The sequence below is a fragment of the Ornithorhynchus anatinus genome, chromosome X1 (genome assembly GCF_004115215.2).
Source record: "Ornithorhynchus anatinus isolate Pmale09 chromosome X1, mOrnAna1.pri.v4, whole genome shotgun sequence".
Taxonomy (NCBI): Eukaryota; Metazoa; Chordata; class Mammalia; order Monotremata; family Ornithorhynchidae; genus Ornithorhynchus; species Ornithorhynchus anatinus.
In genome coordinates this window covers 85,541,639-85,568,378 of record NC_041749.1, presented here as the reverse complement: position 1 = coordinate 85,568,378, position 26,740 = coordinate 85,541,639, and the positions used below count along the sequence as shown (strand labels likewise).

At 46.1% G+C, this 26,740-nt stretch overlaps 2 protein-coding genes across 2 annotated transcripts in view; one reads left to right on the top strand and one right to left on the bottom strand.

Annotated features, from left to right (window-relative positions):
* The window catches only part of FANCD2 (FA complementation group D2), a 74,490-nt gene extending 59,093 nt beyond the window's left edge, over positions 1–15,397 (bottom strand). Inside the window, exons 1-6 of the mRNA XM_029050642.2 lie at positions 15,276–15,397; positions 14,842–14,941; positions 11,334–11,474; positions 9,073–9,140; positions 3,990–4,093; positions 1,706–1,766 (exon numbers count right to left, since the gene is read on the bottom strand). Of these exons, the coding sequence (XP_028906475.1) occupies positions 1,706–1,766; positions 3,990–4,093; positions 9,073–9,140; positions 11,334–11,474; positions 14,842–14,908 (441 nt within the window). The 5' untranslated portion in view covers positions 14,909–14,941; positions 15,276–15,397. The remainder of the gene's footprint in view (positions 1–1,705; positions 1,767–3,989; positions 4,094–9,072; positions 9,141–11,333; positions 11,475–14,841; positions 14,942–15,275) is intronic.
* Positions 15,398–15,404: 7 nt separating this feature from the next.
* On the top strand, positions 15,405–22,912 carry EMC3 (ER membrane protein complex subunit 3). Its single transcript, XM_001505622.6, has 9 exons — positions 15,405–15,502; positions 16,564–16,732; positions 17,462–17,519; positions 18,443–18,536; positions 19,284–19,388; positions 19,811–19,892; positions 20,930–21,009; positions 21,457–21,539; positions 22,286–22,912. Exons 2-9 carry the CDS (start codon positions 16,578–16,580, stop codon positions 22,412–22,414), a joined length of 786 nt encoding a protein of 261 aa, XP_001505672.1. The 5' UTR covers positions 15,405–15,502; positions 16,564–16,577; the 3' UTR covers positions 22,415–22,912.
* The last annotated feature ends 3,828 nt before the right edge of the window (positions 22,913–26,740 follow it).

Here is a 26,740-nt window from a genome sequence, read left to right as displayed (position 1 = left end):
GGTCGGGGTGCCAACTTTTCATTTTGAGTGTGGGGGTGAAACTGAGGGCGGGGCTTTGAGGGACCAAGGAGGAAAAAAGGCTTTGGCCCCCAAGCTCCTTGAGGAGCTCCACGGGGAGCTTTCCACCCACATCTCCCCCACCCGATCTGCCCAAGCAGCCTAAGGGACGCAATGGAGACGAGACAGGGGTCAGAGCTCCGGAGCTCTAGCGACAGCATGGACCCTCACGGGGCCGCAGAGTCGCCGGGCCATTTTTCAGCCGGGATCCGTCGGCCAAGGCAACGGAGCCAGGTTGCCTGTGCAGCCAAAAGAGCCCCAGCTGTGGCCGATGGATCCTGACAGGAAAGTGGCCCGACAATGATGTGGTCCCATGGGGTTCGTGCCACCAGAGCCACCCCAGAACTCTGATCCCCAGGCTGCCGGAGAGGACATCTCGGCTCCATCTCTGGTCCCTTTCCAGCTCCAGGGGGCAGAGCAGGCAAATTATGCCTGCCCTGCCTAAAAAGCTTTGTAGTTAAAGATAATAACTTTGCCCCCTTTGGTGCCAATCTCATGGGGGTGATGGCTCCCTCTGCCTCTATGGAGTTGGCATTTAAGCTGGGTGGTTGTCACGGGCCCCAGCTTGAGAAATACTACAGTAAATATTGGGTGGTACTGACAAATTGACAACCGTCAGACACACAGAAAAAAAGATCTTAATGATAAGGGTCTGAAAGTTGGGAAGGAAACAGGGCAAATCCTCAACAGTACTGGAAGATGCTTCTAACAAAATACAAACAAATACAACCAGGCACATCTTAACTAAAGGATACAAATCCATGACTTCCTAAGGAATGACGGGTGTTAAGGATGAGGAAAGTGGTAATAGTAATAATGATCATGATGGTATTTGTGAAGCGCTTACTATGTGCTAAGCACCGTTCTGAGCGCTGGGGTAGATACAAGGTAATCAGGTTGTCCCAGGTGAGGCTCACAGTCTTAATCCCCATTTTACAGATGAGGTCTCTGAGGCAGAAAGAAGTTAAGTGTCTTGCCCAGTCACACAGCTGATAAGTGACGGAGTCGGGATTAGAACCTACGACCTCTATTCCCAAGCCCGTGCTCTTTCCACTAAGCCACGCTGCTTCTCCGATGAGCTGTAATAAGCTGTAACGTAACGATACGCATTATGTTACGTATGTTAGGTAATGATAAGCACTCCATAAGCCCCAAGAGGCGTCAAGAGGAATACAGCTGGGCAGGTCTGGGCCAGTTCAGCAATCCAGGGATTGCCGCAATCAGAATCAGATCATTCTAGCAGTGGGGCCAAGGGAAATCTTTGGAATGCCCAACATTTTATCAATACTTCCAATTTAATAATAATAATAATAATAATGTTGGTATTTGTTAAGCGTTTACTATGTGCAGAGCACTGTTCTAAGAGCTGGGGGAGATACAGGGTAATCAGGTTGTCCCAAGTGAGGCTCACAGTTAATCCCCATTTTACAGATGAGGTAACTGAGGCACAGAGAAGTGAAGTGATTTGCCCACAGTCACATAGCTGACAAGTGGCAGAGCCGGGATTCAAACCCATGACCTCTGACTCCCAAGCCCGGGCTCTTTCCACTGAGCCACGCTGCTTCTCTCTATATATACTTCCAAATTTATACTTTCAAAGGCCAAAAAAGTTTGAAAAAGTGTAATTAAAAAACACAAAGCACCTCACCTGTAAAATGTCGATTCCCAGCAGCAGTTTGATGACACTCTTGTAGCATGGAGTGAATAAGCTATCAAAAGAGAGAGAGAGAAAGATAAACTCCACTGATTAGGAAGTGAGGAAGGTAAAAGGCTGGGCTCTAGCTATGACACAGCAGAATACACATTTGCTCTAAGCAGTTGGAGCCTCCTCTCCCTTCCCTAGATAGTCGGTCAAAGCGAGGGATCCCGTGGCGGGCCGAGACCACTTTCAAAAACGTAAATTTAGCAGCATTAAATCTGAACTCAAGGGACTCAAGGAAGAGAAGATAATGAGGAAGCGAGATGAGCCTCCGGAGGGCAGAAATTCCCAGAAGTGCACACAGGATCCAATTAACCAGTTTAGTGGTTCAAAAGTCATAATGCACAGCCCAAGCCTAATCTTCCAACACTCTGCCAAGGAATTGGGGGATCTGGACCCAGTAAGTGGTAGAGTGCAAGCACTCCAAAGTCACCTTTAATTAACGGGGTCCAACTGCCATTACATTACATGTATATATTTTCGTTACCCTATTTATTTTGTTAATGAATTGTACATCGCCTTGATTCTATTTAGTTGCCATTGTTTTTACGAGATGTTCTTCCCCTTGACGCTGTTTATTGCCATTGTTCTTGTCTGTCCGTCTCCCCCGATTAGACTGTAAGCCCGTCAAACGGCAGGGACTGTCTCTATCTGTTGCCGACTTGTTCATCCCAAGCGCTTAGTACAGTGCTCTGCACATAGTAAGCGCTCAATAAATACTATTGAATGAATGAACATGAGGGATAAAATAATGTTTGCTTTCATTTAAGGATCTTTCTCCAAGGAACGCAAAGCACTTTATAGTCTATCACTTGCCAATATTCTCATGTTTGTCTCCCCTGTCGGACTGTAAGCTCCTTGAGGGCAGGGAACGTGTCATCTCTTTATTCTGATCTTTCCAAGTAGCTAGTGAGTACAGCACACTGCACCAAGTGGGAATCAATCAATACTTCTGTCAATCTCCTTGGTGGTCAAAATTGCTCAGTTAAACTCTACAACCTCCTGCAGGTCGAGAATGTTTTCAGGAAAAGGAAGTAAGGAGAGCACTGTGTTTTAGGTGACCCTTCTTCTCTCCTCTTTCTTCCAGGGACAGAGGAGAAAGAAAGCAGATGGATTCCATCTCACGTGCCTCCTCGTTCCTCTTAGCCCCAAAGACGTATGGGACTGAAAGGAATAATACTAATAGTATCGCTTCAGTGCTGACTTCCCCAAGCACTGCACTAAGCGGCGTTGGGGCAGGTACAGGATCAGCGGGTCTCACACAGGGCTCACAGTCTAAGCAGGAGGGAGAACAGGCACTGAATCTCCATTTTACAGAGGAGGAAACTGAGGCACCGAGAAGTTTTGCCCAAGGTCACACGGCAGGTATTTGGCAGAGCCGTGGTTAGAACCCAAATCTTCTGACTCTCAGGCCCGTGCTCTTTCCGCTAGGCCGTGCGATTTGGGACCAGAAGTTGTACCACCCCAAGAACCTCCAGAAAAACTGGCTCCTCTCTGGTGTCTTATGTCTCTTCGCTAAGGACAGGCACAGGGCTAACTGGTGAAGGCCCGTAAAACAGCCCAGGAAGGAAGGATGTGAACAGTAACTGGCATTACTCCTACTTTATATGTGTATAAAATGAGGCTCTATTATTGAAACCTTCTGTCTTCTACCTTTTCTCGTATTTCTGTCCAGGCACCTTCTCAAAAAGAGCCTTTTTATCTAAAGAAGATAGGAAAAAAGCTTTTCCTCTAAGAATTTTGTGTCTTTCTACCTGACTGGAAAGTTGCTGGATCCTCTTCAAATTCCATTTCAACTACTGCTCTGCATTTCCCCTCACTGTCCTTATGTACATTGTAAGTGTTATCAATAACAAAGATATTAGTTGGAAGCTGGTGCAGTGAGAAGGAAGAGAAAAAGAATGGGGAAGAAATGAAAAAGGCGACTGTGTATGGGAAGATGTGAAGAAACAGACTGAGGAAACCCAGCTACTATAAAGCATACTGGCAAACAGTACAGAAGAAAAAGAAAACACAATTGTAGAGCCAGATTAGAGTTAGAAAGCAAGTCAGCAGGGAAACCTCAGGCTGAGTCCTTGTCTCCTGGCTCCTATTCCCCGTTGTCTCTCTAAGGCCTGGAGTTTAACCTTAATGAATTCCTCAAGAATCCTGGATTCAGCTGCCTCCCTAACCCAATCAGTCCACGGCACAGAGATCCATACCCCAGCACCGCCGCCCACTTCATTTTCCATACCTAGTCTCTTCAGTATGGAGGCACTCGCAAGCCTGGAGGCAGTTTCTGAAACAGTCTCTGTCCTCAATGTAGGACTCCAGACCACTTACAAATTCTTCTATCACCTACAGTGGAGATACGAGAAAAAAGCAAAATCCTTAACTCCAAGCTTTTTGATTAGCAGCAGAACACTTCCTCAAGGGAGGAGTTGACAATCAGCCCAGGATCCCACAATAACAACAACGATAATAACAATAATTGTGATATTTGTCAGGCACTTACTATGTGCCAGGCACTGTACTATATGAGCAAATCGGGTTAGATACGGTCCATGTCCCACTTGGGGCTCACAGTCTCAATCCCCATTTTACAGGTGAGGTAACTGAGGCCTAGAAAAGTGATTTGCCCAAGGTCACAGAGCAGTCAAGTGGAGGAGCCGGGATTAGAACCCAGATCCCTCTGACTCCAAGGCCCAGGCTCTATCCACTAAGCCATGCTGCCTCTCAACGGTACGTGCCAATCCAACCCTCAGGAATCCCTGGAATTAACCAGCTCTCTAGAAGATGCTTCAGGTTGAGTCCAGTCCAGGACCTGCACTCTCTTCTTGACCAGCTCCGATGAGGAACTTTATAATCCCAAACCAGTCCCAGGGGCCCCGAAGCCCAACCAGGGCTCCAGAATTGTGGATTGAGGACACCCCAGTGATTTAGTAGTTACGAGTTTATACCATGGAGACTAAAAGTCTGAGGAGGCACCGAAACATCTGATAACCTCAGAAAAGAACGTTGAGTTCATCCATTTTATTTCCTCAAATAGAGCCTTACGGTCCTGAAAAAGATTTGATTTACTGCCTATGTGCCTCCTGCAAGTACAGTGAGATAGAAAGCAGTAGCCTGGCCAATTTGTTTACTTTGTTAGTGGTACTATGTGGCAAGCACTGTTCTAATGCTGGGTAGATATAAGTTTATTAGGTAAGGCACAGTCCCTGTCTTTCATGGAGCTCACAGTCTAAGTAAGAGGGAAGATGATTTAATCCCCATTTTATTTGAGGAAAGTGAGGCACAGAGTAAAGTCACTTGCCTAAGATTACACAGCAAGCAATTGACAGAGCCAGCATTAGAACCCAGGTCCTCTGACTCCCAGGCCCGTGCTCTTCCCACTAGGGCATGTTGCTTCTCTACTCATTTACTAGACTTAGTCTGTGAGCCCCTCAAAGGACAGGGATCGTGTTTAATTTCCACCTGCACTTAGTACAGATCTCTGCATACAGTAAGAGCCTAATACTATTAAGGAGCATGGCCTAGGCAAAAGAGCCCAGGCCTGGGAGTCAGAAGGACCTGGGTTCTAACTCCGGCTCTGCCACTTGTCTGCTGTGTGACCTTGCTCAAGTCACTTAACTTCTCTGTGCCTCTGTTACCTCAAATGCAAAATACGGATTAAGACTGTGAGCTCCATGTGGGACAGGGACTGCATCCAACGAGCAGCGTGGCTTAGTGAAAAGAGCCTGGGCTTGGGAGTCAGAGGTCATGGGTTCTAATCCCAGCCCAGCCACTTGTCAGCTGTGTGACCTTGTGCAAGTCACTTAACTTCTCAGTGCCTCAGTTACCTCATCTGTAAAATGAGGATGAGGACTGTGAGCCCCACGTGGGACAACCTAATTACCCTGCAGCTACCCCAGCGCTTAGAACAGTGCTCAGCACATAGAAAGTGCTTAACAAATACCAAAATCATTATTATTATTATTAGTGGAATGAGCACGGGCTTGGGAGTCACAGGATGTGGGTTCTAATCCTGCTGTGTGACCTTGGGCAGGCCACAACTTCTCTGTGCCTCAGTTACCTACCTGTAAAATGGGGAGTAAGACTCTAAGTCCCATGTGGGACAACCTGATTACCTTGTATCTACTCCAGGACTTAGAACAGCGCTTGGCACATAGTAAGCGTTTAACAAATACCTACATTATTATTCATTACTATTACTATTTCTATGACAAGACAGCAAGACTTTTGAATTTGCAAATAACTTTCTGCAAGGAGTTCTGGGTTCTCTCAGATGCTAGCCTTCACTCTCGCTACTTTTTCTTCAAATAAACGAAGTACTTGTATTATTATTCCTATTTCGCAGAGAATTAAACTAGGCAAACCAGTAGCTAGTCCAAGGTCCTAAAACAAGGGCATCCGACACATGGCCCAAGGGCCAAATACGGCCCAGTTGACCAAAGTGTGCGACCCACCCGAGGCTTTTAGCAATCTTTTTTTAAACCTAATTAACTAGCACAGTTCAGTCTGTTCACTCCCGGAATTCTGATTGATTTGATCAAAATTGATCAAGGGGCAGGTTTGTGACTGTCTACTTTTGGACTCCAAGTTTTTTAAGCTTTGTTACTGTTTTTTTTTTTTTAAATCCCTATTTTTGAATAGCTAACTTCATTAGTGATAGCAGTAAAAAAAAATTCACGTGGCCCACACTTGTAAGAATTTCTGGTTATGTGGCCGACTGCTGAACGGGTACCCCTGTCCCTCAATGTCTGGAGCAGGGTAACAAAGGGCAGTGAGGCTTCTGTGTCCCACTCTGATGCTCCAACCCCTGAATTGGACAGCTTCTCTACAGCTAGACCATTTGGGATTAGAGAGATAACTAGGCTCGTCAATCCCATTCCGATGGATGGGCCATTTACATAGGCTACACATGTGCTGCATTTTTTTTTTAAGAGCTGAAAATTACTAACACATTATTTGTAAAATAACTAGCAACTTTAAACAGTACTGAATAGATCAAAAGGAAATTACATTGGTCAACAGAACTACCTTCATTAAATTTCTTTCACACCTGCAGCAAGGCCAGTGATTCAGGATTGTTAGGGAGAAAAAGGCAGGTAAGGGAGAGCAGAGAGTGTGTGTGTGTGTGTGTGTTCGTTGCTTCTTTCTCTCTCTCCTTCTTTCTCCCTCTCTCTCTCACACTTACGTAGCCCACCATCCCCTTGGACAGCCAGCTGCAACAGCATGACCCCGCCCATCTCCCTCCTCTGCAGGCAGCTTGGTACGCAGTTTCAGGCTGAGGTTGGTGCCGGGAGCTGTTCTCTACGGTTGGCTCGGGGAAACTTGGAGAGAAAAGCCCTCTGGAACCACAAAAACTCTGGAAACAGCTTCTAGCAACAACAGCACCTCCAGTCTGGAGAAAGGAGCTGGGCTGCCAACAGAAGCAGAGTCGGTGGAAAAGCAGCCTCAGTTGCCTCTCTCGCCCTTCTGTTGCTCCCCAGCCTTCTGCAGACCAGTCAACCGTACCTATTGAGCACTTACTAAGGGCAGAGCACTGTACCAAGCTCTTGGGAAAGTACATTATAACAGATTTACTAGACATGTTCCCTGCCCACAAGGAGCTTACAGTCTAGAGGGGGAGACATTCAAATAAATTACACATATGTACATAAGTGCTGTAGGGATGAGGGTCGGGTGAATAAAGGATACAAATCTAAGTGCAAGGGCGATGCGAAAGGGAGAAGGAGCAGGGGAAATGAGAGTTTAGTCAGGGAAGGCCTCTTGGAAATGTGATTTTAAGAAGGCTTTGAAGGTGGAAAGAGAGCGGTGAGCTGTCAAAGGTAAAGGGGGAGGGAGTTCCAGGCCAGAGGGAGGACGTAGGCGAGGGGTTGGCAGCGAGACAGATGAGACCGAGGTGCAGTGAGTAGGCTTCAGAGGAGTGAAGTGAACGTACTGGGTGGTAGTAGGAAATGAGCGAGGTAAGATAGGAGGGGCCAAGGTGATTGAGTGCTTTAAAGCCAAAGGTAAGGAGTTTCTGTTTGATGTAAAAATGGATGGGCAACACACAAAGGTCCTTGAGGAGTGGGGAAACATGGACTGAATTTTTTTTAGGAAAATGACCCAGGCAACAGAGTGAAGTATGGTCAGCAAGGAGGATTATGCAGCAGTCAAGGTGGAATAGGCCAAGTGCTTGGATCAGCATAGTAGCAGTGTCAGTGAAGTCACGGTCAGATAATGTTTCCAGGAGAAAGGGGTGGTCCTCAATGTCGAAGGCAGCTGAGATATCGCAGAGGATTAGAATGGAGCACAGCCTGTTGGATCTGGCAAGGAGATCACCGGTGACCTTTGAGAGGGCAGTTTCCATGAATAGGGTAGAAGCCAGACTGGCAGGGATCAGGGAGAGAACTGAAGGAGAGGAAGTGGAGACATCAGGCACCAGACAACTCACTCAAGCAGTTTGGAGACAAATGGTAGGAGGGAGCCGAGGGGTCACAGGAAGGTTTTTTTAGGCTAGGGGAGACATGAGCATGTTTGAAAGCAGTGGGGAAGAAGTCATTGGAGAGTGAACAGTTGAAGATGGCGGTCAAGGAGGGAAGAAGGGAGGAGGCAGGTGTTTTGATAAGGTGCAAAGGGATGGGATGGAGGGGGTGGATTTTGAGAGGAGGCGGGAGAGCTCCTTTTGGATAATGCATGGAGAGATGGGAGAGTCAAAGAAGGGCAGGGGAAGGGAACAGACTGGAGAGGAGCAGGGGAGATTTTATGGAGTTCGCACCTCATGGTTTCAATTTTATCAATAAAGTACGGCCAGGTCATTAGGGGCAAGAGATGGGGGGTGGGGGTGGTAGGAGGTTTGAGGAGAGAGTTAATAGTCTGAAACAACTGGTGAGGGCAATGGGCGTGGGAGTCAATAAGGATGGAAGTGTAATGTTGCCGGATGGAGAGAGGGCAGAGTTAAATCAGGCAGCGATGAATTTGAGATGGACAGGGTTGGCCTGATATCCGGATTCCCTGCGGCAGCGCTCTGTAGCTCACGCAAAGGAGCAGAGGAAGCAGACTGTGGAAAGGATACAGGGCTGTGGGTCAGTGGTATGAGATGGGTGAAGAGACAGGGGAGCAAGTGAGTTGAGTTCAGCAGAGAGGGTGGTGTTGAGGGTATCACGACTCCACAGGAGCAAGCGGTTAACCACCCGAGGCACACAGGCCCTGAGTTCAACAAGCCTGAACTATGCCACCCCTCTTTCTGGTTTGTCTCGACTCCGCTAAATTATACTTTACAATGCTCAGTTTCAAAGAAAAACAAAACTGTTGGCGACAAAAGCAGAAATCACAAAGCAGGATATACTTACTCTTGGGTAGAGAGCATGTTTCTTTAGTTCCTGAAAGAGCTTCTTTTGGAAAATGACTTGTTCCACCACTAAAGAAAACAAAGAAGAAAAGGTGTTGTCAAAGGAAGAAGTAAAATTAGATTCCCACATATTCTAACTAGATACTGGTCTCCAGAAGGAAAAAGAAATTGCACACTTTCCCCTCCCCACACCCATTCACACCACCACACCTTATTACCTACCACTGACTTAGTTATGTTTTCTTCTAAAATGTGAAGCCACATCTTCAGAATTCATAGGAACACCCAGCCGCTCTTGGTTAAACTTCCTTGAGCACAGAACTGATCTCTACATTTCCCTCTTTAAAAATCTAGTGACTCTGGTTGCTGCTCTTGTTAAACTAAAAATCTCGGGCAGGGACTTTAAAGCTCTCCACGAGCAAGCTTTCTCAACTCCGACTTCATCCCAGCTAGTGCTCTCCTCCCATTCCCTGCCCCAGACACTCTCACCTCTATGTCACTGCCATTCCCATGCCCTTCACCACCCTCAGATCTTCACTAAAAACATCTCCTAAATGAAATCTTTCCAGATTAGCTCGCTCTCACATATGCACACAGATTCTAGTCAGTCCAACCACCTTAGCCCTTCCCCAAGCTTGTGAGATCTATTTCTATTATCTGCATTCTCAATTTTGCCCCTTGCCTTTTACTTTTATCTGTGTGTTACTTACTTAAGGTATTTAAGTGCTTTCTTTGTGCCAAGCACGGTGATAAAGTCCTGGGGAACCAAAGTGCTACCACGTTTAAAACAAAACCCATTCTCTCCCGCCGGGATTACTGCATCAGCCTCTTTGCTGATCTCCCAGCCTCCTGTCTCTCCCCACTCCAGTCCACTCTTCACTGCTGCCCGGATCATCTTTCTACAAAAACTTTCAGCACGTCACCCTGTTCCTCAAAAATCTCCAGTGGCTCACCATCCACCTCCGCATCAAACAAAAACTCCTTACCATTGGCTTTAAAGCACTCCATCTCCTTGCCCCCTCCTACTTCATCTCACTTCTCTCCTTCTACAACCCAGCTCTAACACTTTGCTCCTCTAGTGCTTTCTCACTGTGCCTTCATCTCGACTACCTTGCCGCTGACCCCTCCGCCCACGTCCTGCCTCTGGCCTGGAACGCCCTCCCTCCTCAAATCCGACAATGACTCTCCCCACCTTCAAAGCCTTCCTGAAGGCCCATCTCCTCCAAGAGGCCTTCCCAGACTGAGCCCCGCTTTTCCTCACTTCCCACTCCCTTCTGCATCACCCTGGCTTGCTCCCTTTGCTCTCCCCCACCTCCCAGCCCCACAGCACAAATACATTTACATAGCCGTAATTTTATTTATTTGTATTGATGTCTGTCTCCCCTCGCCTAGACTGTAACCTCGTTGTGGGCAGGGAATGTGCTGTTTACTGTTGCACTGTACGTTGTACCAAGGGCTTAGTACATTGCTCTACACACAGTAAGGGCGTAATAAATACGACTGAATGATCGAATTCAAGATAATCAAGTTGGACCCAGTCCCCGTCCCATATGAGGCTCCCAGTCTAAGTAGGAGGGAGTAGGATTTAATCTCTATTTTACAGATGAGGAAACTGGGGCACAGAGAAATTAAGTGACTTGCCCAAGGTCACACACTGCAAGCAATTGGCAGAGCCAGGATTAGAACCCAGGTCTTCTGATTCCTAGGCCTGGGCTCTCTCCACTAGGCTTCGTTGTTCAGGTTGTGTATTTGTCTACCTTCTCCCCTTGTGGAGAGGGAACTGTGTCATATCCTTCTTTGATTCATTAAACTGTAGACACTTCAAGGACAGGAACTGGATCTTTTACTTTGGTTGCATGTTCACAAACAATTAGTACAGTACTCTGCACAAAGCAGGAACTCAGTGAGTGCTGTTAATAATGGTAATATTCCCCTCAGTACACAAGCTATGTTTCAAACAAAGTAGGTGACACAGGCCACAATCCTAGGGGTGGCCAATAAGTTACACACAAAAAAACAGAGTTCAGAAACAATTTTATGCAGGAAAACTCACTTCTACTGTGGCTCTCTAAAAAACACTCCCAAGACTCAATTATGTCTTGGGGACAGATAAGAATAAATGCCCTCCCATCTCTATTCCTGCTAATTCCCTATTTTGATGGCTATAAAACAGATGATCATGAAAACATGGTCCCATTTCAAAACTGGTTGTATGATTCAGGTTTATATTAGCAAACCAAGAGCAAAATATTAAAATATTACCTAGCTCATTCTGCTTTCCTCCGACTTTAAGAAGAATCCCTGCTGCCTTGAGAAGCTGAACGAAAACAGTGTCATCATTCACTATTCCATCTCCTGTGGTTGTCTTCTGGGATTTATCACCATCTTGATTCTTCCCAGTTTCTGAGGGAAAAAACCCCACAAATCTCACAAACACAAACTTTGAGCCCCACATGGGAAAACCTGATTACCTTGTAACTACCCCAGCGCTTAGAACAGCACTTGGCACAATGAGAAGCAGCGTGGCTTACTGGAAAGAGCCGGAGCTTGGGAGTCAGAGGTCGTGGGTTCTAATCCTGACTCCGCCACATGAAAAGTCAAGAACTAGTAGTGATATATAAACCTTTCTCTTGTCTAGTTCTTCATTGCTTTTTCCTCTTCTAGTTCCCATTGCCTCTCCCTCCCTTGGACAATGTCTTAAGCAGAGCGGCTTGAATGAGCCTAGCCATCCATCACCCATCCACCAGAGAAAAGCCTTCCCCCAAGAAACTTAGTTCACACAGGTCTCTCTAGCTCCGCCCCAAAAATCCTTTTCCGCTGTTACCATATTTAACTATTCTCCTTTAAGTTTTTGACACGTTTGCCTAAATTTGAGAAAAATTTGATACTCTTCCATACCCCTGATGATTTTTTTACAGTATCTGTTAAACGTTTAGTATGTGCCAGGCACTGTCCTAAGCGCTGGGGTAGATACAAGATAATCAGGTTGGGCACAGTTCCTATCCCACATAGGGCTCAGAGTATCAATCCCCATTTTACAGGTGAGGTCATTGAGAGGCATAGAGAATTTAAGTGACTTGCTCAAGGTCACAGAACAGACAAGTGACAGAGCTATTATAACCCAGGTCCTTCTGACTCTTTCCACGAGGCCGCACTGTTAAAATGCAACTTCATTTGGCAACTGCAAAAAATTACTCTAAAGCTGCATTCTTTGCCAGTTTTATTGAACGTTTTCATAAATGATCCTGAAGAAAGAGCATGCACTGAAACCTTCAAACATGCACATGACACTTAAGTTCTTCCAGATGATAAAATGGTACGCAGGTAAAGATATACACTACGAGAACACCTCGAAGCTGAATGAAAGAAGTGAAAAATGGTAGGAGAGGTTCAGCGTGAGCACATGAAACTGGGTTAAAAGTAATCCACATCACAACTACTTTTTGATGGGCTCTGACATCAGTCATAACTTGAGAAAGACATCTTGGGGTTATCATCTGTTGTTCTCTCAATTTACGGGTTTAATGTTAGGTAGCAGCTAATTTAACTAACAAAATGCTGGGTGGGCATCACCACAACAAACCGAAAAAGGACAGCAGTGCAACTTCACAAAACCAGGAAATATAAACACCCAAAATGCTGCAGATAGTCCAGGCTTCTGCATTTTACGAAAGAAATAAAGCTGGACAAACTAATGATAATTATGGTATTTGTTAAGTGCTTACTCTGTGCAAAGTACTGTTCTAAGAGCTGAGGTTGATACAAGGTAATCAGGTTGTCCCACGTGGGGCTCACCGTCTTAATCCCCATTTTACAGATGAGGTAACTGAGGCACAGAGAAGTTAAGTGACTTGCCCAAAGTCACACAGCTAAGTGGCGGAGCCGGGATTAGAACCCATGACCTCTGACTCCCAAGCCTGGGCTCTACAGAAAGGGGCATCCAACACTATAAAGCAGTTGGAGTAGCTCAAAAAAAAAGCTGGGGAAATAAAAAGGATTAAGAGTCTTCAAAATCATGAAAGGTATGAACAAAGTTAATGCAGAATAAAGCGGCATGGCCTAACGGAAAGAGCTCGGGCCTGGGAGTCAGAAGGCCTGGGTTCTAATTCAGGCTCCAGAACGTCCCTGCTGTGTGACCTTGGGTAAGTCACTTAACTTCTCTGTGTCTCCCTTACCTGGATTCAATATCAGTTCTCCCGCCTAGTTAGATTGTGAACTCCATGTGGGACAAGGCCTGTGACCAACCTGATTATCTTGTATCTCCCCCAGCACTTAGAACAGTACTTGACACAGAGTAAATGCTTGACAAATACTACTATTATTATTATTGTTCACCAAACTCACCCAACCAGGAACACTGAGCACCCAGCGAAATCTGAAGGAATCAGAAGGTTCAAAATAAACAGTACTTATTGAGCAACACTCTGTGCATTCATTCACATTTACTGAGCACTTACTGTGTGTAAAGCACTGTAGTGAGCACTTGGGAGAGTCCACTACACCAACAAATAAGACACATTCCCTGCCGACAACGAGCTTACAGACTAGAGCAGAGCACTTTAGTAAGCACTTGGGAGAGTATAATAATTAGGACCCTCTAATGGGTGAGACCGCCAAAACAATAACATATTTACAAGGCAGATGGCAATAGTATTATAGTATTTGTTATGCACTTCCTATGTGCCAAGCACTGTTCTAAACACTGGGATAATCAGGTCGTCCCACGTGGGGCTCACAGTTTTAATCCCCATTTCATAATAATGACGACTGTATTTAAGCGTTATGTGCCAAGCACTATTCTAAGCGCTGGGGTAGATTCAAGGTAATCAGGTTTAATTTAAACACAGTTTTAATCCCCATTTTCCAGATGAGGTAGCTGAGGCACAGAGAAGTTAAGTGGCTTGCCCAAGGTCACACAGCAGACAAGAGGCTGGGTCAGGATTAGAAGCCACGTCGTCCGACTCCCAAGCCCGGGCTCTTTCCACTAAGCCACGCCGCTTCAGAGTTTACCACAAGAAATTGTGCAGGTGGAAAATATCAATGGCAAAAAACCATTTGGATATATGTATGCAGAGGAGCCCCACAACAGGTTTTTAGAGGGAAGTTAGGGATGTTTAAAACTCAAAAAGGATCAGATGCACGAAGCTGCTAGAGGATGATTTGATGACACCCATAAAATGGGTGTCAAGTAGGAGCAGCAGCAAGAGCCTCCGACGATCCTTTCTCCACCAAACTAAGGCCCGTTGCCCTGTCGTCACATCACCCTGACTTTCCGTCAACAGGAAGATGGAGCGATGACCAGAGGCCTTCCCAACATTTAGAAATGCCGCAGAGGGCCTGACTGCAACTACTGGATTCTGAGTTGTAAGGAGTCTCTGCTCCTCCAGGCACAGTACCATACTTTCTTTTTGGGTGCAATTCTCATCTTTGTCTACTGTGTTGATTTGGGGATTTTATTCCTTGATCTTTTCTCAAGAAATAACTTGGCTTAGTGGAAAGAGCCTGGGCTCGGGGGTCAGAGGTCATGGGTTTGAGTCCCGGCTCTGCCCCTTGGCAGCTGTGGGACTGTGGGCAAGTCATTTCACTTCTTGGTGCCTCGGTTACCTCATCTGGAAAATGGGGATGAAGACTGTGAGCCCCACATGGGCCAACCTGATAACCCTGTATCTACGCCAGTGCTTAGAACAGTGCTCTGCACAGAGTAAGCGCTTAACGAATACCAACATTATTAATATTATCTTTACTAGTCGAGGGCCACTGCTATACCTACTGGAGGCCTCTGGTGTTAGGCTCCCTTCTTTCTGCTCAAGGCCGAACGATCCTCCTCCTGCAAACATTGCAGTGAGATCTTCTACCGCCAAGACCGTTTCCTTCGGCAAAGCAGAGAGAGAAAATTACAACCTGAAGAGCAATTTTAAACTGCGTCACGGAGCCCGTTCGGTCCCCCCCACCCGTTCCCGGCATGAGGGAACGGAGCACGTTCGCGGTCTTCCGATACCCGAACCGGTGGGGTTCGAGTTTCCCGCTCAAGGAAAGTTCTAGAAAGAAGCGGGAACGTTGGGATTCAACGGAAGCTTCGGGCGACCGGGGAGGGCGGGGGGGGTGCAGGCTGAACCCATTCGCCGAACGGGTTCGGCCTGGATGGACAAACCAGAACGAGGGCTGGGAGGGGAGTCTAAGGCCTGGCAAGCGGCGAGGCCGCACCTGCGGCTAAAGAAGCCGGCTGAGGAGAAAACCCGACCGCCTCACGCCTCGAACTCCTCTCTCAAGATTCCCGCTCGCTCCGGGGCGACCCTCTGACGCAGGCGCGCACCAACCCGGCGCCCTTTGATGAGCGAAGAGCCGCTCCGACGGCGTCGTGACGCAGTACGCAGGACGCGGTGACGTCACGGGGGTCGCGGTGGGAAGGCCCGCGCGGCGCCGGGGCCCAGGTGAGCTGGTGCCGGAGGGAGCCGGACGGGACGCGGGCGAGGGGCGGGCGCGTTGAGGAGAAAGCGTGAGGGACGAGGCCAGACAGGAACTCCACCTTGTCCGGACTCCGAGTTGGGCCTTTCCCCCGGACGAGCAATAGTAATAATTCTGGTATTTGTTAAGCGCTATGTGCCAAGCGCTGGGGTAGGTAGAAGGTCATCAGGTTGCCCCCCGTGGGGCTCCCAGCCCTCATCCCCACCTGGGGACTGAGGCCCAGAGAAGTGAAGTGACTGGTCCAAGGTCACCCCGGCAGACAAGCGGAGGAGCCGGGATTAGAACCCACGCCCCCTGACTGCCAGGCCCGGGCTCCTGCCACTAGACCTGGGGAAAACCAGAGAAGAGAAGCAGTGTGGCTCAGGGGAAAGAGCCCGGGCTTTGGAGTCAGAGGTCATGGGTTCGAATCCCGGCTCTGCCACTTGTCAGCTGTGTGACTGTGGCCGAATCACTTCACTTTCAATTCAATTCATTAGTATTTATTGAGCGCTTACTATGTGCAGAGCACTGTACTAAGCGCTTGGAATGTACTTCTCTGTGCCTCAGTTACCTCATCTGTCAAATGGGGTTTAAGACTGTGAGCCTCATGTGGGGCAATCTGATTGCCCTGTATCTACCCTAGCGCTTAGAATAGTGCTCTGCACATAGCACTTAACAAATACCAACATTATTATTCTCTGGGCCTCAGTTACCTCATTTGGAAAGTGGGGATTAAGACTTTGAGCCCCACGTGGGATAACCTGATTCCCCTGTGTCTCCCCCAGCGCTTAGAACAGTGCTCTGCACATAATAAGCACTTAACAAATACCAACATTAAGTCACTTCACTTGGCCTCAGTGACCTCATCTGGAAAATGGGGATGAAGACTGGGAGCCCCCACATGGGACCACTTGATGACCCTCTATCTCCCCCAGCGCTTAGAACAGGGCTCTTCACATAGTAAGCGCTTAACAAACACCAACATTATTATTATTATTATTAAAATCTGACAGCTCCGTTGGCCCCTCGGGCATCTATCTCTTCCCAGGATTCGCTTCGAAAATGGCCGAGCCCGAGTTGCTGCTCGACTCCAACATCCGCCTCTGGGTGGTCCTGCCCATCGTCTTCATCACTTTCTTCGTGGGCATGATCAGGCACTACGTGTCCATCCTTCTTCAGAGTGACAAGAAGCTCACCCAAGAACAGGTGTCTGACAGGTGAGCCGGCGGGAAATGAAACAGCCGAGCCCCAGACTGGTGCGGCGACACCCTTGGGTGACGGTAAAGCCAGATTTCCAGCGGTGCGGTATCTGCTGGCTCTGGTTTATCCATTTGACCATCAGCTCTCTGCCTCCACCACTGTCTTCCCAATTTATATAAAGGCTAACCAGTGAGTGGATTTACCCTACCCCGATTCTAGCTGAAACTGACCGTCTTTGTTAACCAGAAATGACCCCTTTGAGCCCGTCATTGGGCAGGGAGTCTGTCTCTCTGTTGCCAAATTGTACATTCCAAGTGCTCAGTACAGTGCTCTGCCCATAGTAAGCGCTCAATAAATACAATTGAATGAATGAATGAACCAGCAGTCATTCTTGGGAGATCCTGAAATGTCCTGAAATCCTCCTTTTATCCCTAGTTTGGGAACAGAACCTGGCACCTTTTCATTCAGGGATGATTCTTTCAATCTTTGCCTGGCTTATGTAAGGAAAAAAAAAATGGGTGGAGTGGCCCGATGTCCTTTCCTTAGAAATCGTATTTCCATTATAACACATCTGCAAGTCTTGAAAGATGGACTTATTTCAAAAACCAGCATTACTGTATAGCAGATCTGTTAAATAATGGTGGCAGGGGGGCTTATTTTGTGTTACGGAAGACCTTTCTGCTAAACTTCTCATTCTCATCTAATATTTCACATTAATGATTTCATTTTCTTGATTTATTTCCCAGTCAAGTCTTGATTCGAAGCAGAGTGCTGAGGGAAAATGGAAAATACATTCCCAAGCAGGTACTATTCAATCCCACCCCCCCTTTTTGTTTTTTTAATATAAAGCTCAGGTCTGTAAGGCTACATGAGGAAAGCTGATTGCCTGGCAGCAGTGTAAATGAGAATACAAGGCATGCTGATCCCTCGACAAGTTTCTCTGCAAAGAACAGGCCTCTAGATGCATATACTGTAATTTAAAAATTATGGGTTTGTTAATGCATCTGGCGAGTTAATGAGAAGGGTGTTTCTGTGTGAAAAATGGGCCCTAGGACATATCAGCTTAAGTGCTTTATACAGGGTTAGTAGTTCTAAGCCCATCATCCTTTTAAAATGGTCATTCCTTTTTTTTTTTATGGTATTTGTTTAGCATTTACTACGTGCCAGGCACTGGACTAAGTGCTGGGGTAGATACAAGGTAATCATGTTGGAGACCGCCTCTGTCCCACAGGATTTAACAGTCTTACATTCCCATTTTATAGATGAGGTAACTGAGGCCTGGAGAAGTGAAGTGACTTGGCCAAGGTCACACAGCAGACAAGTGTTGGAGTTGGGATTAGAACCCAGATCCTCTGACTTCCAGGCCCTTGCTCTTTCCACTAGGTCATGCTGCTCCCAGAAGATGGTTGGACTGGTTCTGAAATTCTACCTGGGAAGATCTAGGATAAACACTTAGCGAGGGAGAATTTAAAGAGGAGTAACTCTTTCACTTCTGCCCACCCTATCACTCTTTTAAGGGTTCTGAGCAATTAATGAACTGCTTCTTTGGGCCTTTTAGAAGAGTAGAACAGCAGAGGAATAACAGTAGAATACTAGAGGAGTTTGGAAACCCACTCAGGGGCAGACAGCCCCTGTGGGGACCTGCCTACCAGGATTTTTCTGGTCTCGATTCTGTGTTCATGGAAAATAACTTGGCACTCTTTCTACTTGTTTGTGTTTTTCCTTAGTCTTTTCTGACCCGAAAATATTTCTTCAATAACCCAGAGGATGGATTTTTCAAGAAAACTAAGAGGAAGGTGGTGCCACCTTCTCCGATGACTGGTATGTTTCATCTGAGAGATATGGGGAGTTGTTTTTTTTTAACAAAATTCTGCTTTTCTTCTTTACGCTATATTAAGTGATGTTACAGATTTGGGAGGGGGAAATTAATCAGGGAAAAATTCCTGGTGAAGAGAGGGAAAAAATGTGGTCTGGTGGATATGAAGGGACAGGGAGCTTCAGGGAGGGGGAACTGTGTGAGCCAGGAGTCAGAGGTAAGTATTGTTGACTGTGATGGGAAAGTTAGTGTGGGTCAACTTCTCCTATTTTAATCATGGGGGGTAAGTTTACTGTGGCCATCGTTCTGCACCCGTTGTATATCTCTGTCCTGCCTCTCATTAAACCACATAACCACCGTGGAGGTGCACACATTTGTAGATCCCAGCCTCTTTTCCACTCCCCCACAACTTTTATCTCTCCTTTAAAATTCCCAGCGCTCATAAAAACCTGGTGCCAAAAAAGGGGACAGAACTAGTAGATTCTTATTGGGCCTAGTGCTCGCTCTCTGAACTCTGGGGCTGGTTCTGTGGCTACAGTGTCAAACTAGATGTCTTTGTGGGCCACCCCTGGTGAATTTTTGGTGTGGGTTGAGAATAAAAAGAGACATCTCGTCTTGGTTTTGGAGCAGTTTGGTTTACGTTCTTTTTTTCCAGTTAATTTTAACTGTCATTCAGAAAATCGGCAAGAAACCCCTGCCAAAAGAGGCTTACGTGGTGCTTAATTACACGGTATGTTTTGTTTCGATCTTAGATCCTACTATGCTCACGGACATGATGAAAGGAAATGTAACAAATGTTCTCCCCATGATTCTTATTGGTGGATGGATCAACATGACTTTTTCAGGATTTGTCACAAGTAAGTTCCAGAAGTAGGACTTTGTTCACTTCAACCAGTCCCTCTCCCTTCTTTCAGTTAGATAAATTTAGGGGCTCATGTGGACTGAATCATACGTAGTATGTTCCACCTTGGGATCTGATCACGGTATTCTCCGCAGTACTCGTTATCTGGTGAAATTATAACAGTCTCCTAAAGAGAGCCGGTGTATTGTAGTTTTCTCCATCCTGTGACCAAGTATCTATGATAAGAGATTCCTATTTGGTACACATTAATTGAGAAAGTGAAGATTTGCTTCTTTGCATCTACAACTAACCTCTTAAAAAATTAATTTCACTAAGAACATAGAAATTTTGTGGATTTTTCACATACTCTCCAAAGAGAGGGTTGTGCTCTATGTAATCTGTTTCTAGCAGCTAAACGTTTTTCTTCCTTCCTCTCAGCTAAGGTCCCATTTCCTTTGACTTTGCGTTTCAAGCCAATGCTCCAGCAAGGAATTGAGCTGCTCACTTTAGATGCATCCTGGTAAGAATGTTCTGTAGCTTAGAAGATGGGCAAAAATGTGCAAAGTTAAAGGGCTTTCTGAATTTTCACAAAACAGTGAAACAAATCAGTGTTCAGCTATAACTTACCTAAAGCAAGTGGCCATGCCATGGTAAATTTGTGACTAAACTATGACCTGATGGTCTTGATTCATCTCCCCCTTTGCCAGAAGGAGCAGGTTACTGGGAGCTGCAAAACTTCCTTCATATGTTTACAGTGGGAAGGGAAAGTCACTACCTGGAAAGGAACCATGGACAGTATGGAGAAGAGAGAGCCACTTCAGCAGCTAAGCTATTTTCCCAGCAATTATTCCCCTCTAGGAGCTGTGCTGTGTATAGCTGTACTGATAGGGAAAAACCTATGTGCACAGCAAGTGAATAAGCTGCTGCAGCTGCCCTGAAAAAGGGGAAAGTGGGGTCCAGACTGACTCCAGTCCTCTCAGAATAGGTTGGGGCCACACAGCTAGAGCCCTCATGTGCATAGAGGGGAATATAAAGGCTATTGTCTGTGCTCAGGAACAGCTAGATGAAGCAGCAAATTTCTGCCGGCAACCATAACTAATTGGGATTCCTGTTATAAGATGCTGCATTCCATCCATCTATTTTGCAGGGCTCCCTGCAAAACGAGACTTTTCTCAAAAATCTAATTACTCTGCCAAAGCTATATGAACTTTAGACCAGGCCAGCCACTACATTTTTTAAATGTTTTTTTTGCCAGTCCACTCTGCGCCTCAGGAATCACAGCATAAACAATTATTTACTTTTGGTTATTTATAAGACTGCTTAGCTCCAGTCTAGCTCTTCTCTGTGCTTTGAGATGAAGATCGAGTACAAGGCATCAGCTAACCTTTTCAAAATTTAGACTAGGTGCTCCCTACGGCAGTTCTCTGATAAAAGAAATACCTTTTGGATCAAATGCTATTTGTGCTGATTTTCCATATAAAAGTCGCAGCTTTTTAGTCGATCCTTTTTGCTGTCTTGGGGAATACTTTCAGACCTTTAACACTCTTGCTTTACTAGGGTGAGTTCTGCATCTTGGTACTTCCTAAATGTTTTTGGACTTCGAAGCATTTATTCTCTGATCCTCGGCCAGGATAACGGTAAGAAACATCACTAGAGAAATACTTTTTAGCTTTACTAATGAACAGAGGTGCCATCTTTCCATTTGGAATATGAGAGTGAACTTGGGAGGAGTGAGGCTTTGAGGGAGGGGGGAAAAGAAAATTAAGGGAAAATGGAGGGGCGGGGAGGGATAGGAAGGGAAGAGGGTATCTCCCTTCTGCTGCTGTGCCATCTCCTCCTCCTGCTCAGCATGAAGTAGAAAAGACATCTAGCTCCTCTCCAGCTCTCGTGGGCTGGGGCGCCCTCACTACTAGTTGCTGTGCATCTCTGTGGGACCTTCATGAGGATAAAGAACTCACAAATGGGGAGTTTTGTAAGAGAACTGCGCTTCCTGAGGGTTAGATACTGTGATGATTACTGTGCTGATACCTGTACTGCCCGGTGAGCTTTGTAGAGCTGTTTCATTTGTGGGTTTTGCACTGTAGCTGCTGACCAATCTCGAGTGATGCAGGAACAGATGACGGGAGCAGCGATGGCCATGCCTGCAGATACTAACAAAGCTTTTAAGGTAGAGTCCTCTTTTACAAGAGTCTCTAAAATAAAGATCTACAAAGTCCCATAAAGAAGCAGCAGGTCAGCTCCTTGGGAGTTGTAAATTTAAAGCCCAGGTTTATCCCCCATTTAGAATGAACTTGATTAATTTGAGAATAGCTTGATTAGGTCCCGCAGTTGCGCTAAGAAAAACAATCCTAAGAAAAGATTCCTCACTTTTTTTTTTTAAGGAGTGTAAGTAGCCTCATGGAAAAGCTGGCATTTATGCCTTTTAGCCACACCAGTACAGCTAAACTGACTGACAAATGTTCCAGAAGCCCATCCCCCCAAGCCTTATAATGCCAATACCATTCAGCTGTGCAACACCTTAAAATGTTCTGCAGAGAGTGAATACTCAGTAATAGCACACCTGCGTGGGAGAGAAGGGGTACACAACACTATTTGTGTAAGCAGTCCTCCCCCACTACCGAAGAGACCGGATCAAGTTGTTCTGCCATTGCCAATTAGAGGAATCCATGGAAATTTAGCATCTTGCCGAGCACCATAAAATCAAGTTTTAATTTTTTTCCCCCATTTCCACATTCAAGCTACAGAAAATCCTCTGTAGCAGCACCTCTAGCACTCAGAGAGTTTGTCCTCTCCACACAGACCACGCTCCTACCGTGTTTCCACCTAACCAGGTCTTAGTTCCTTGAAGCACTTTTAAGGAATGGTATGAGAATGTGCTCTCGCTCACGGCTTCGGTAAATTCTCTTCCCGTAGACTGAATGGGAGGCTTTGGAGTTGACCGATCATCAGTGGGCCCTCGATGACGTGGAAGAGGAGCTCATGACCAAAGACCTTCACTTTGAAGGCATGTTCAAGAAGGAGTTACAGACCTCCATTTTCTGAAGAGTTGAACAGATACTTGACATTTCCAGAATATCTTTCTAAGCAACATTTGTGAAAAATACCGAGAATGAATAGGATCATGTGCGGGGTACCCAGCAAAGGAGTATTTTGGACTGAACTTGTTCCATTTTTCTGTTTAAAACTAGGGGGCTCTTTAGACTATCAACAGGAGGTCTCACGGAGATTTGGTTTTCCTGCTTATATTTTTGATAGTCAAGTCAGTCAATGGAAAATCCAAGCTGGTAATAACATGTGGTAAAACTATCCTTTTGAAGAGAAGCGCTGGAAATTACAAGCCACATCCGTCTTACGCCTGTAATCTTCCATATACATTCTACATACACAAAAAGAATAGAAGGTACTTATTAACTGCACCCTAACTAGCTACGTGGTAAGTGCTGTCTGGATGTAACTTTTCTTTGATTAAATGTAAGAAAAAGCAGTGTGTTCTTTTTACTTTAGTCACCTGGTTCATTTAATAAAGATGTAACAAACAACTTTCTGTGATGCCTACAGCCTAACAGGCTGACGTGTTTTCCTCTTAGACTTGTGAAAATATAGGCTCTTGTGCTTGGATGCAAAAGAATGGGTAATACTGTTGTTATGGTTACTGTTAAGCAGTTAAGTTTTTTTGTGCTTCCTTCCTAGCACAAACTCTTTACTCTCCTTCGGTCCTGCACCAAGCTAAATTTATTTGAAAATGGGCAACCCGTTTACACATTGTCTGCGTTAGCCTTTTCAACTGTGAGCACAGGCAGTGTGTTTAACTAGCACCTCTAATGTGGAATTGATTTTACCTGAATCTCCCAGAACCCAATTAGAGTGTAGACTAAAGCGAATGCTGCTCTCCCAGTGCTGACGTTTTGCCCTGTGGCTTTTCCTACAGGCCAAGAGCTTGCAAGTCACCTCCAAGGTCTGGACTAATCAACCATGGCCCTTAATGCTCTATGTAATGGGGACCCCAATGTTGAAATATGGCACTATCTGTCGAGTTCTTATTCCATAAGGGAGCTTACAGGCTAGAGTGGGAGACAGACACTGAAATCAATTCCAGGTGAATATGTACATAAGTGTCGAGGGGCTTGGAGGGAGGTGAATATCAGAGTGTTTTAGGGGGAAAGGACCTAAGCACCTAGGTGTCACAGAAGGGAGGACTTAGGGAAAGTGAGGGCTTAGCCAGGGAAGGCTTCTTGGGAGAGAGGTGATTTTGGAAACACCCAGTCCTCCGCACGTCCATCATCACCCCCACCAGGTCCAGCAGCTTTTTTGTGACATTGACACACAGCAAACGCTTCACAAAAGACTGTTCTAAGCACCGGGGTAGGGACAAGTTCATTAGGTCAGACACGTTCCCTGTTCCGCGTGGGGCTCGCGGTCCAAATTGGAGGGAGAACAGGTGTCTAATCCCCATTTTACAGTTGAGGGAACTGAGGCACAGACGTTAAGACACTTGCCCAAGGTCACGCAGCGAGCAATTGGCAAAACTGGGATTACAAGCCAGGTTCTCTGACTCCCAGGGTCGTGCTCTTTCCACTAGGCCATGCGCTTCTCCACACAGCTCCTCCATTCTCCTTTTGGCAACCACCTCCCCTGCCGCCCCGCCCCCCCCCCCACCATATCTGAAAACCCGAGTGAGCATGTCCCCGAGCCAGGAGGGAAGGGACGGCGACTGAGGGATGAGAGGTTTTCTTCCCATCGGAACTGGGATTTCGAAACGGAACAGGCCACGACACCCAATCCAATCTTAGTGCAAATCACTAATTTTTATTCCTTATATAACAAAACCAGCAGCTTTCAAAGTGCTGGTAGGAAAAAAGGGGAACCGTGAACTGGTCATCCCGCAGCATCTGCTGCCCCAGGGTTGCAACCCGGCCCGCTGCTGGACAGAAAATGATGTTATTTGCCACCCTTTACTGCATTATTTCAATACATTTAACGTCAGGGCCTGAGGAGAACACTCTTACCACAAGTGACACGTTTTCAGTTTCATACTAAGAAAGAACAGGCAAAACAGCATTTTCATTACAATCAACTGGAATAAGAGATGATCATTGTACTGTTTACATCGTACTGACCGGATGATTTTTGAATGAGGAGCCTGCCCTCCTCGTGGTTTTCCCCCTCCTTGTGCCAAACTGTACTGTCGGTGACAGTCCAAAACAGTGAAAAGAAAACCCTGGACAGTGCTAGTGGTTCACTAAAGCCAGAGGCCCCCGAGCAAGTGCAAGAAGTAAAACGACTTCATAGTAACCATTTGGGAGAAGGGAAAAAGCAAACACACACCACCAGCAATTATAAATTACACAAGAACCTCGAGTTTACAATCACAACGGTGAGGGTCTTGAGATATGCTCCACAACTGGGTTGTACAATAACTGCTACACTCCATTCCCAGGTCCTCCAGCTGTTTTCCCGGCCAAGGTATCCACCCTTAGCTTCAGCTTTGGCCAAGCTGACAACTTGTCAGCTGAAAAGTGGGGAACCCTTTGGGCAAACTGCTTCTGGGGATTGGAGCGGGGGGGGGGGGGGGGGGGGGGGCGCCCTGGTCAATAATCAAGTAGAAATGTCTTCAGACAGCTTTTATTCCATCTTCCCATTGTGAAAAACCCACTTCACCCCTAGGCACAGATTCCACACACAGAACTTGCCTCCTTGAATGTTAGCTCCTGGTCTGACAACCTTAAAACATCTGAGGCAGGGGAAGATCGGGGAGAGTGCCAGTGTGGAGTCAGAAGTCAGACGCTTAGAAGTGAGCAGGAAGCCGTAAGCTAACGCAAAACCCATGGTGGTTCTGTGGGAGGTTCGGGTGAGAAGAAATCAAATCTGTGTGGACAGAGATGGAAGATACACGCCGGGAGAGGTTTCGGTAATGGATGAACTGCACAGCGACAAATATAGAAACTCTTGTGATAAAACGAACACCTTTGGTATGCGAACTTTGGTTAAAAAGCAAACGAGAATTCCAGTGTCATACACACAACGATGTGTTGCCATAAACCGGAGAGGAAAAACATCCTGCTCACTTCTCTAGAATCTCTGCAAACAGAGTGGGTAGACGAGGAAAGAAAATGCTTGACCAGTGAGAAGTCAAAAACGGATTCAACCTGACACAAGGAGAAAGTCACTACAATTAAGGGGGAGGGGGGGAAGAGTGGAGTGCTCCAAAATTCTGGGACAAAACTGGGACTGGGCATTACCTTCGGGCTTACTCCAGCCATTCTCCAGAAAACAAAGGGTGGAAATTTCTTATCCCTCAGCAATTAGAAAGGAAGAAGGATTGAGTCAAGGAGCTACCTCTTTCCCGGAAACTTCTTTCTTGATAATTGATGGAATGGCCCAGATAATTCTTGACTGCCAATGCTGAGACTGAAAGAGGAGTCTTAAGAAAACGGAAACTTGGTTTGCCATCAGATCTTGCACACGGGAATATCTCATCGGTAGCTAACTGGATTCAGTTACACATAGGGTGAAGTATAAATAGTACACTAAACACTTACTATGCACCAAGCACCAGGGTAGATAGAAGAAAATCAGGTCCCACTTGGACCTCACAGTCTAAGTAGAAAGGTGTACGGGTAGTGACTCCCCATTTTGCAAAGGAAGGAATTGTGGCACAGAGAAGTCAGGTGGCTTGCCCAAGGTCACATAGGCACATGGCAGAGCCAAGATTAGAGCCCAGGTCCTCTGACTCCCAAGCTCGTGCTCTTTCCACTAGGCCACGCCGCTTCCCCAGTGAATGAATAATGACTCAAGTCATTAGTGAGCCTGGTAGAACATCATAACAGTTAAAGGTACCTTGGGGGAAGAGGAAAATGGACATTAAAAGATTAAAAAAACCCTAAATTCACATTTAATTTATTGGAAAACAGCAGCATTCAAGTGCTGTTAACTCTAAAATGCCAAAGGGATCTAATACCTGTAAATTACTTTTGATTTCTATGTTTAAAGTGCTTTGGGAGCTGATATTTTTCAGAAGCATTAATTCGGTGCAATGCACTACAAAGGGAGACTTCGAAGGTGGCTGGTTGAGTTCTCACTGTAGCATTGACTTTGGGACAGACTCCTGTAATGGCTGGTGAACAAAAATGGTGAAGCAGAAATCTGGGAGCACTGACATGTGATTTGGTAGACCAGAGGACCTACGCTCTCTGGGTGCGTGAAAAAAGAGTTACTTGGAGTTTATCAGCCAAACTCCCCTTCTCTTTTGTTCCCCACTCAACAGAATTTGTTTTCCATTACACCTTTCCCGGGTCCGATCTCCAAAGTGTCAACGCAATGGTCGCAAACATTTTCCTTTAAAAATAATAATAATAATAATAAAATAAT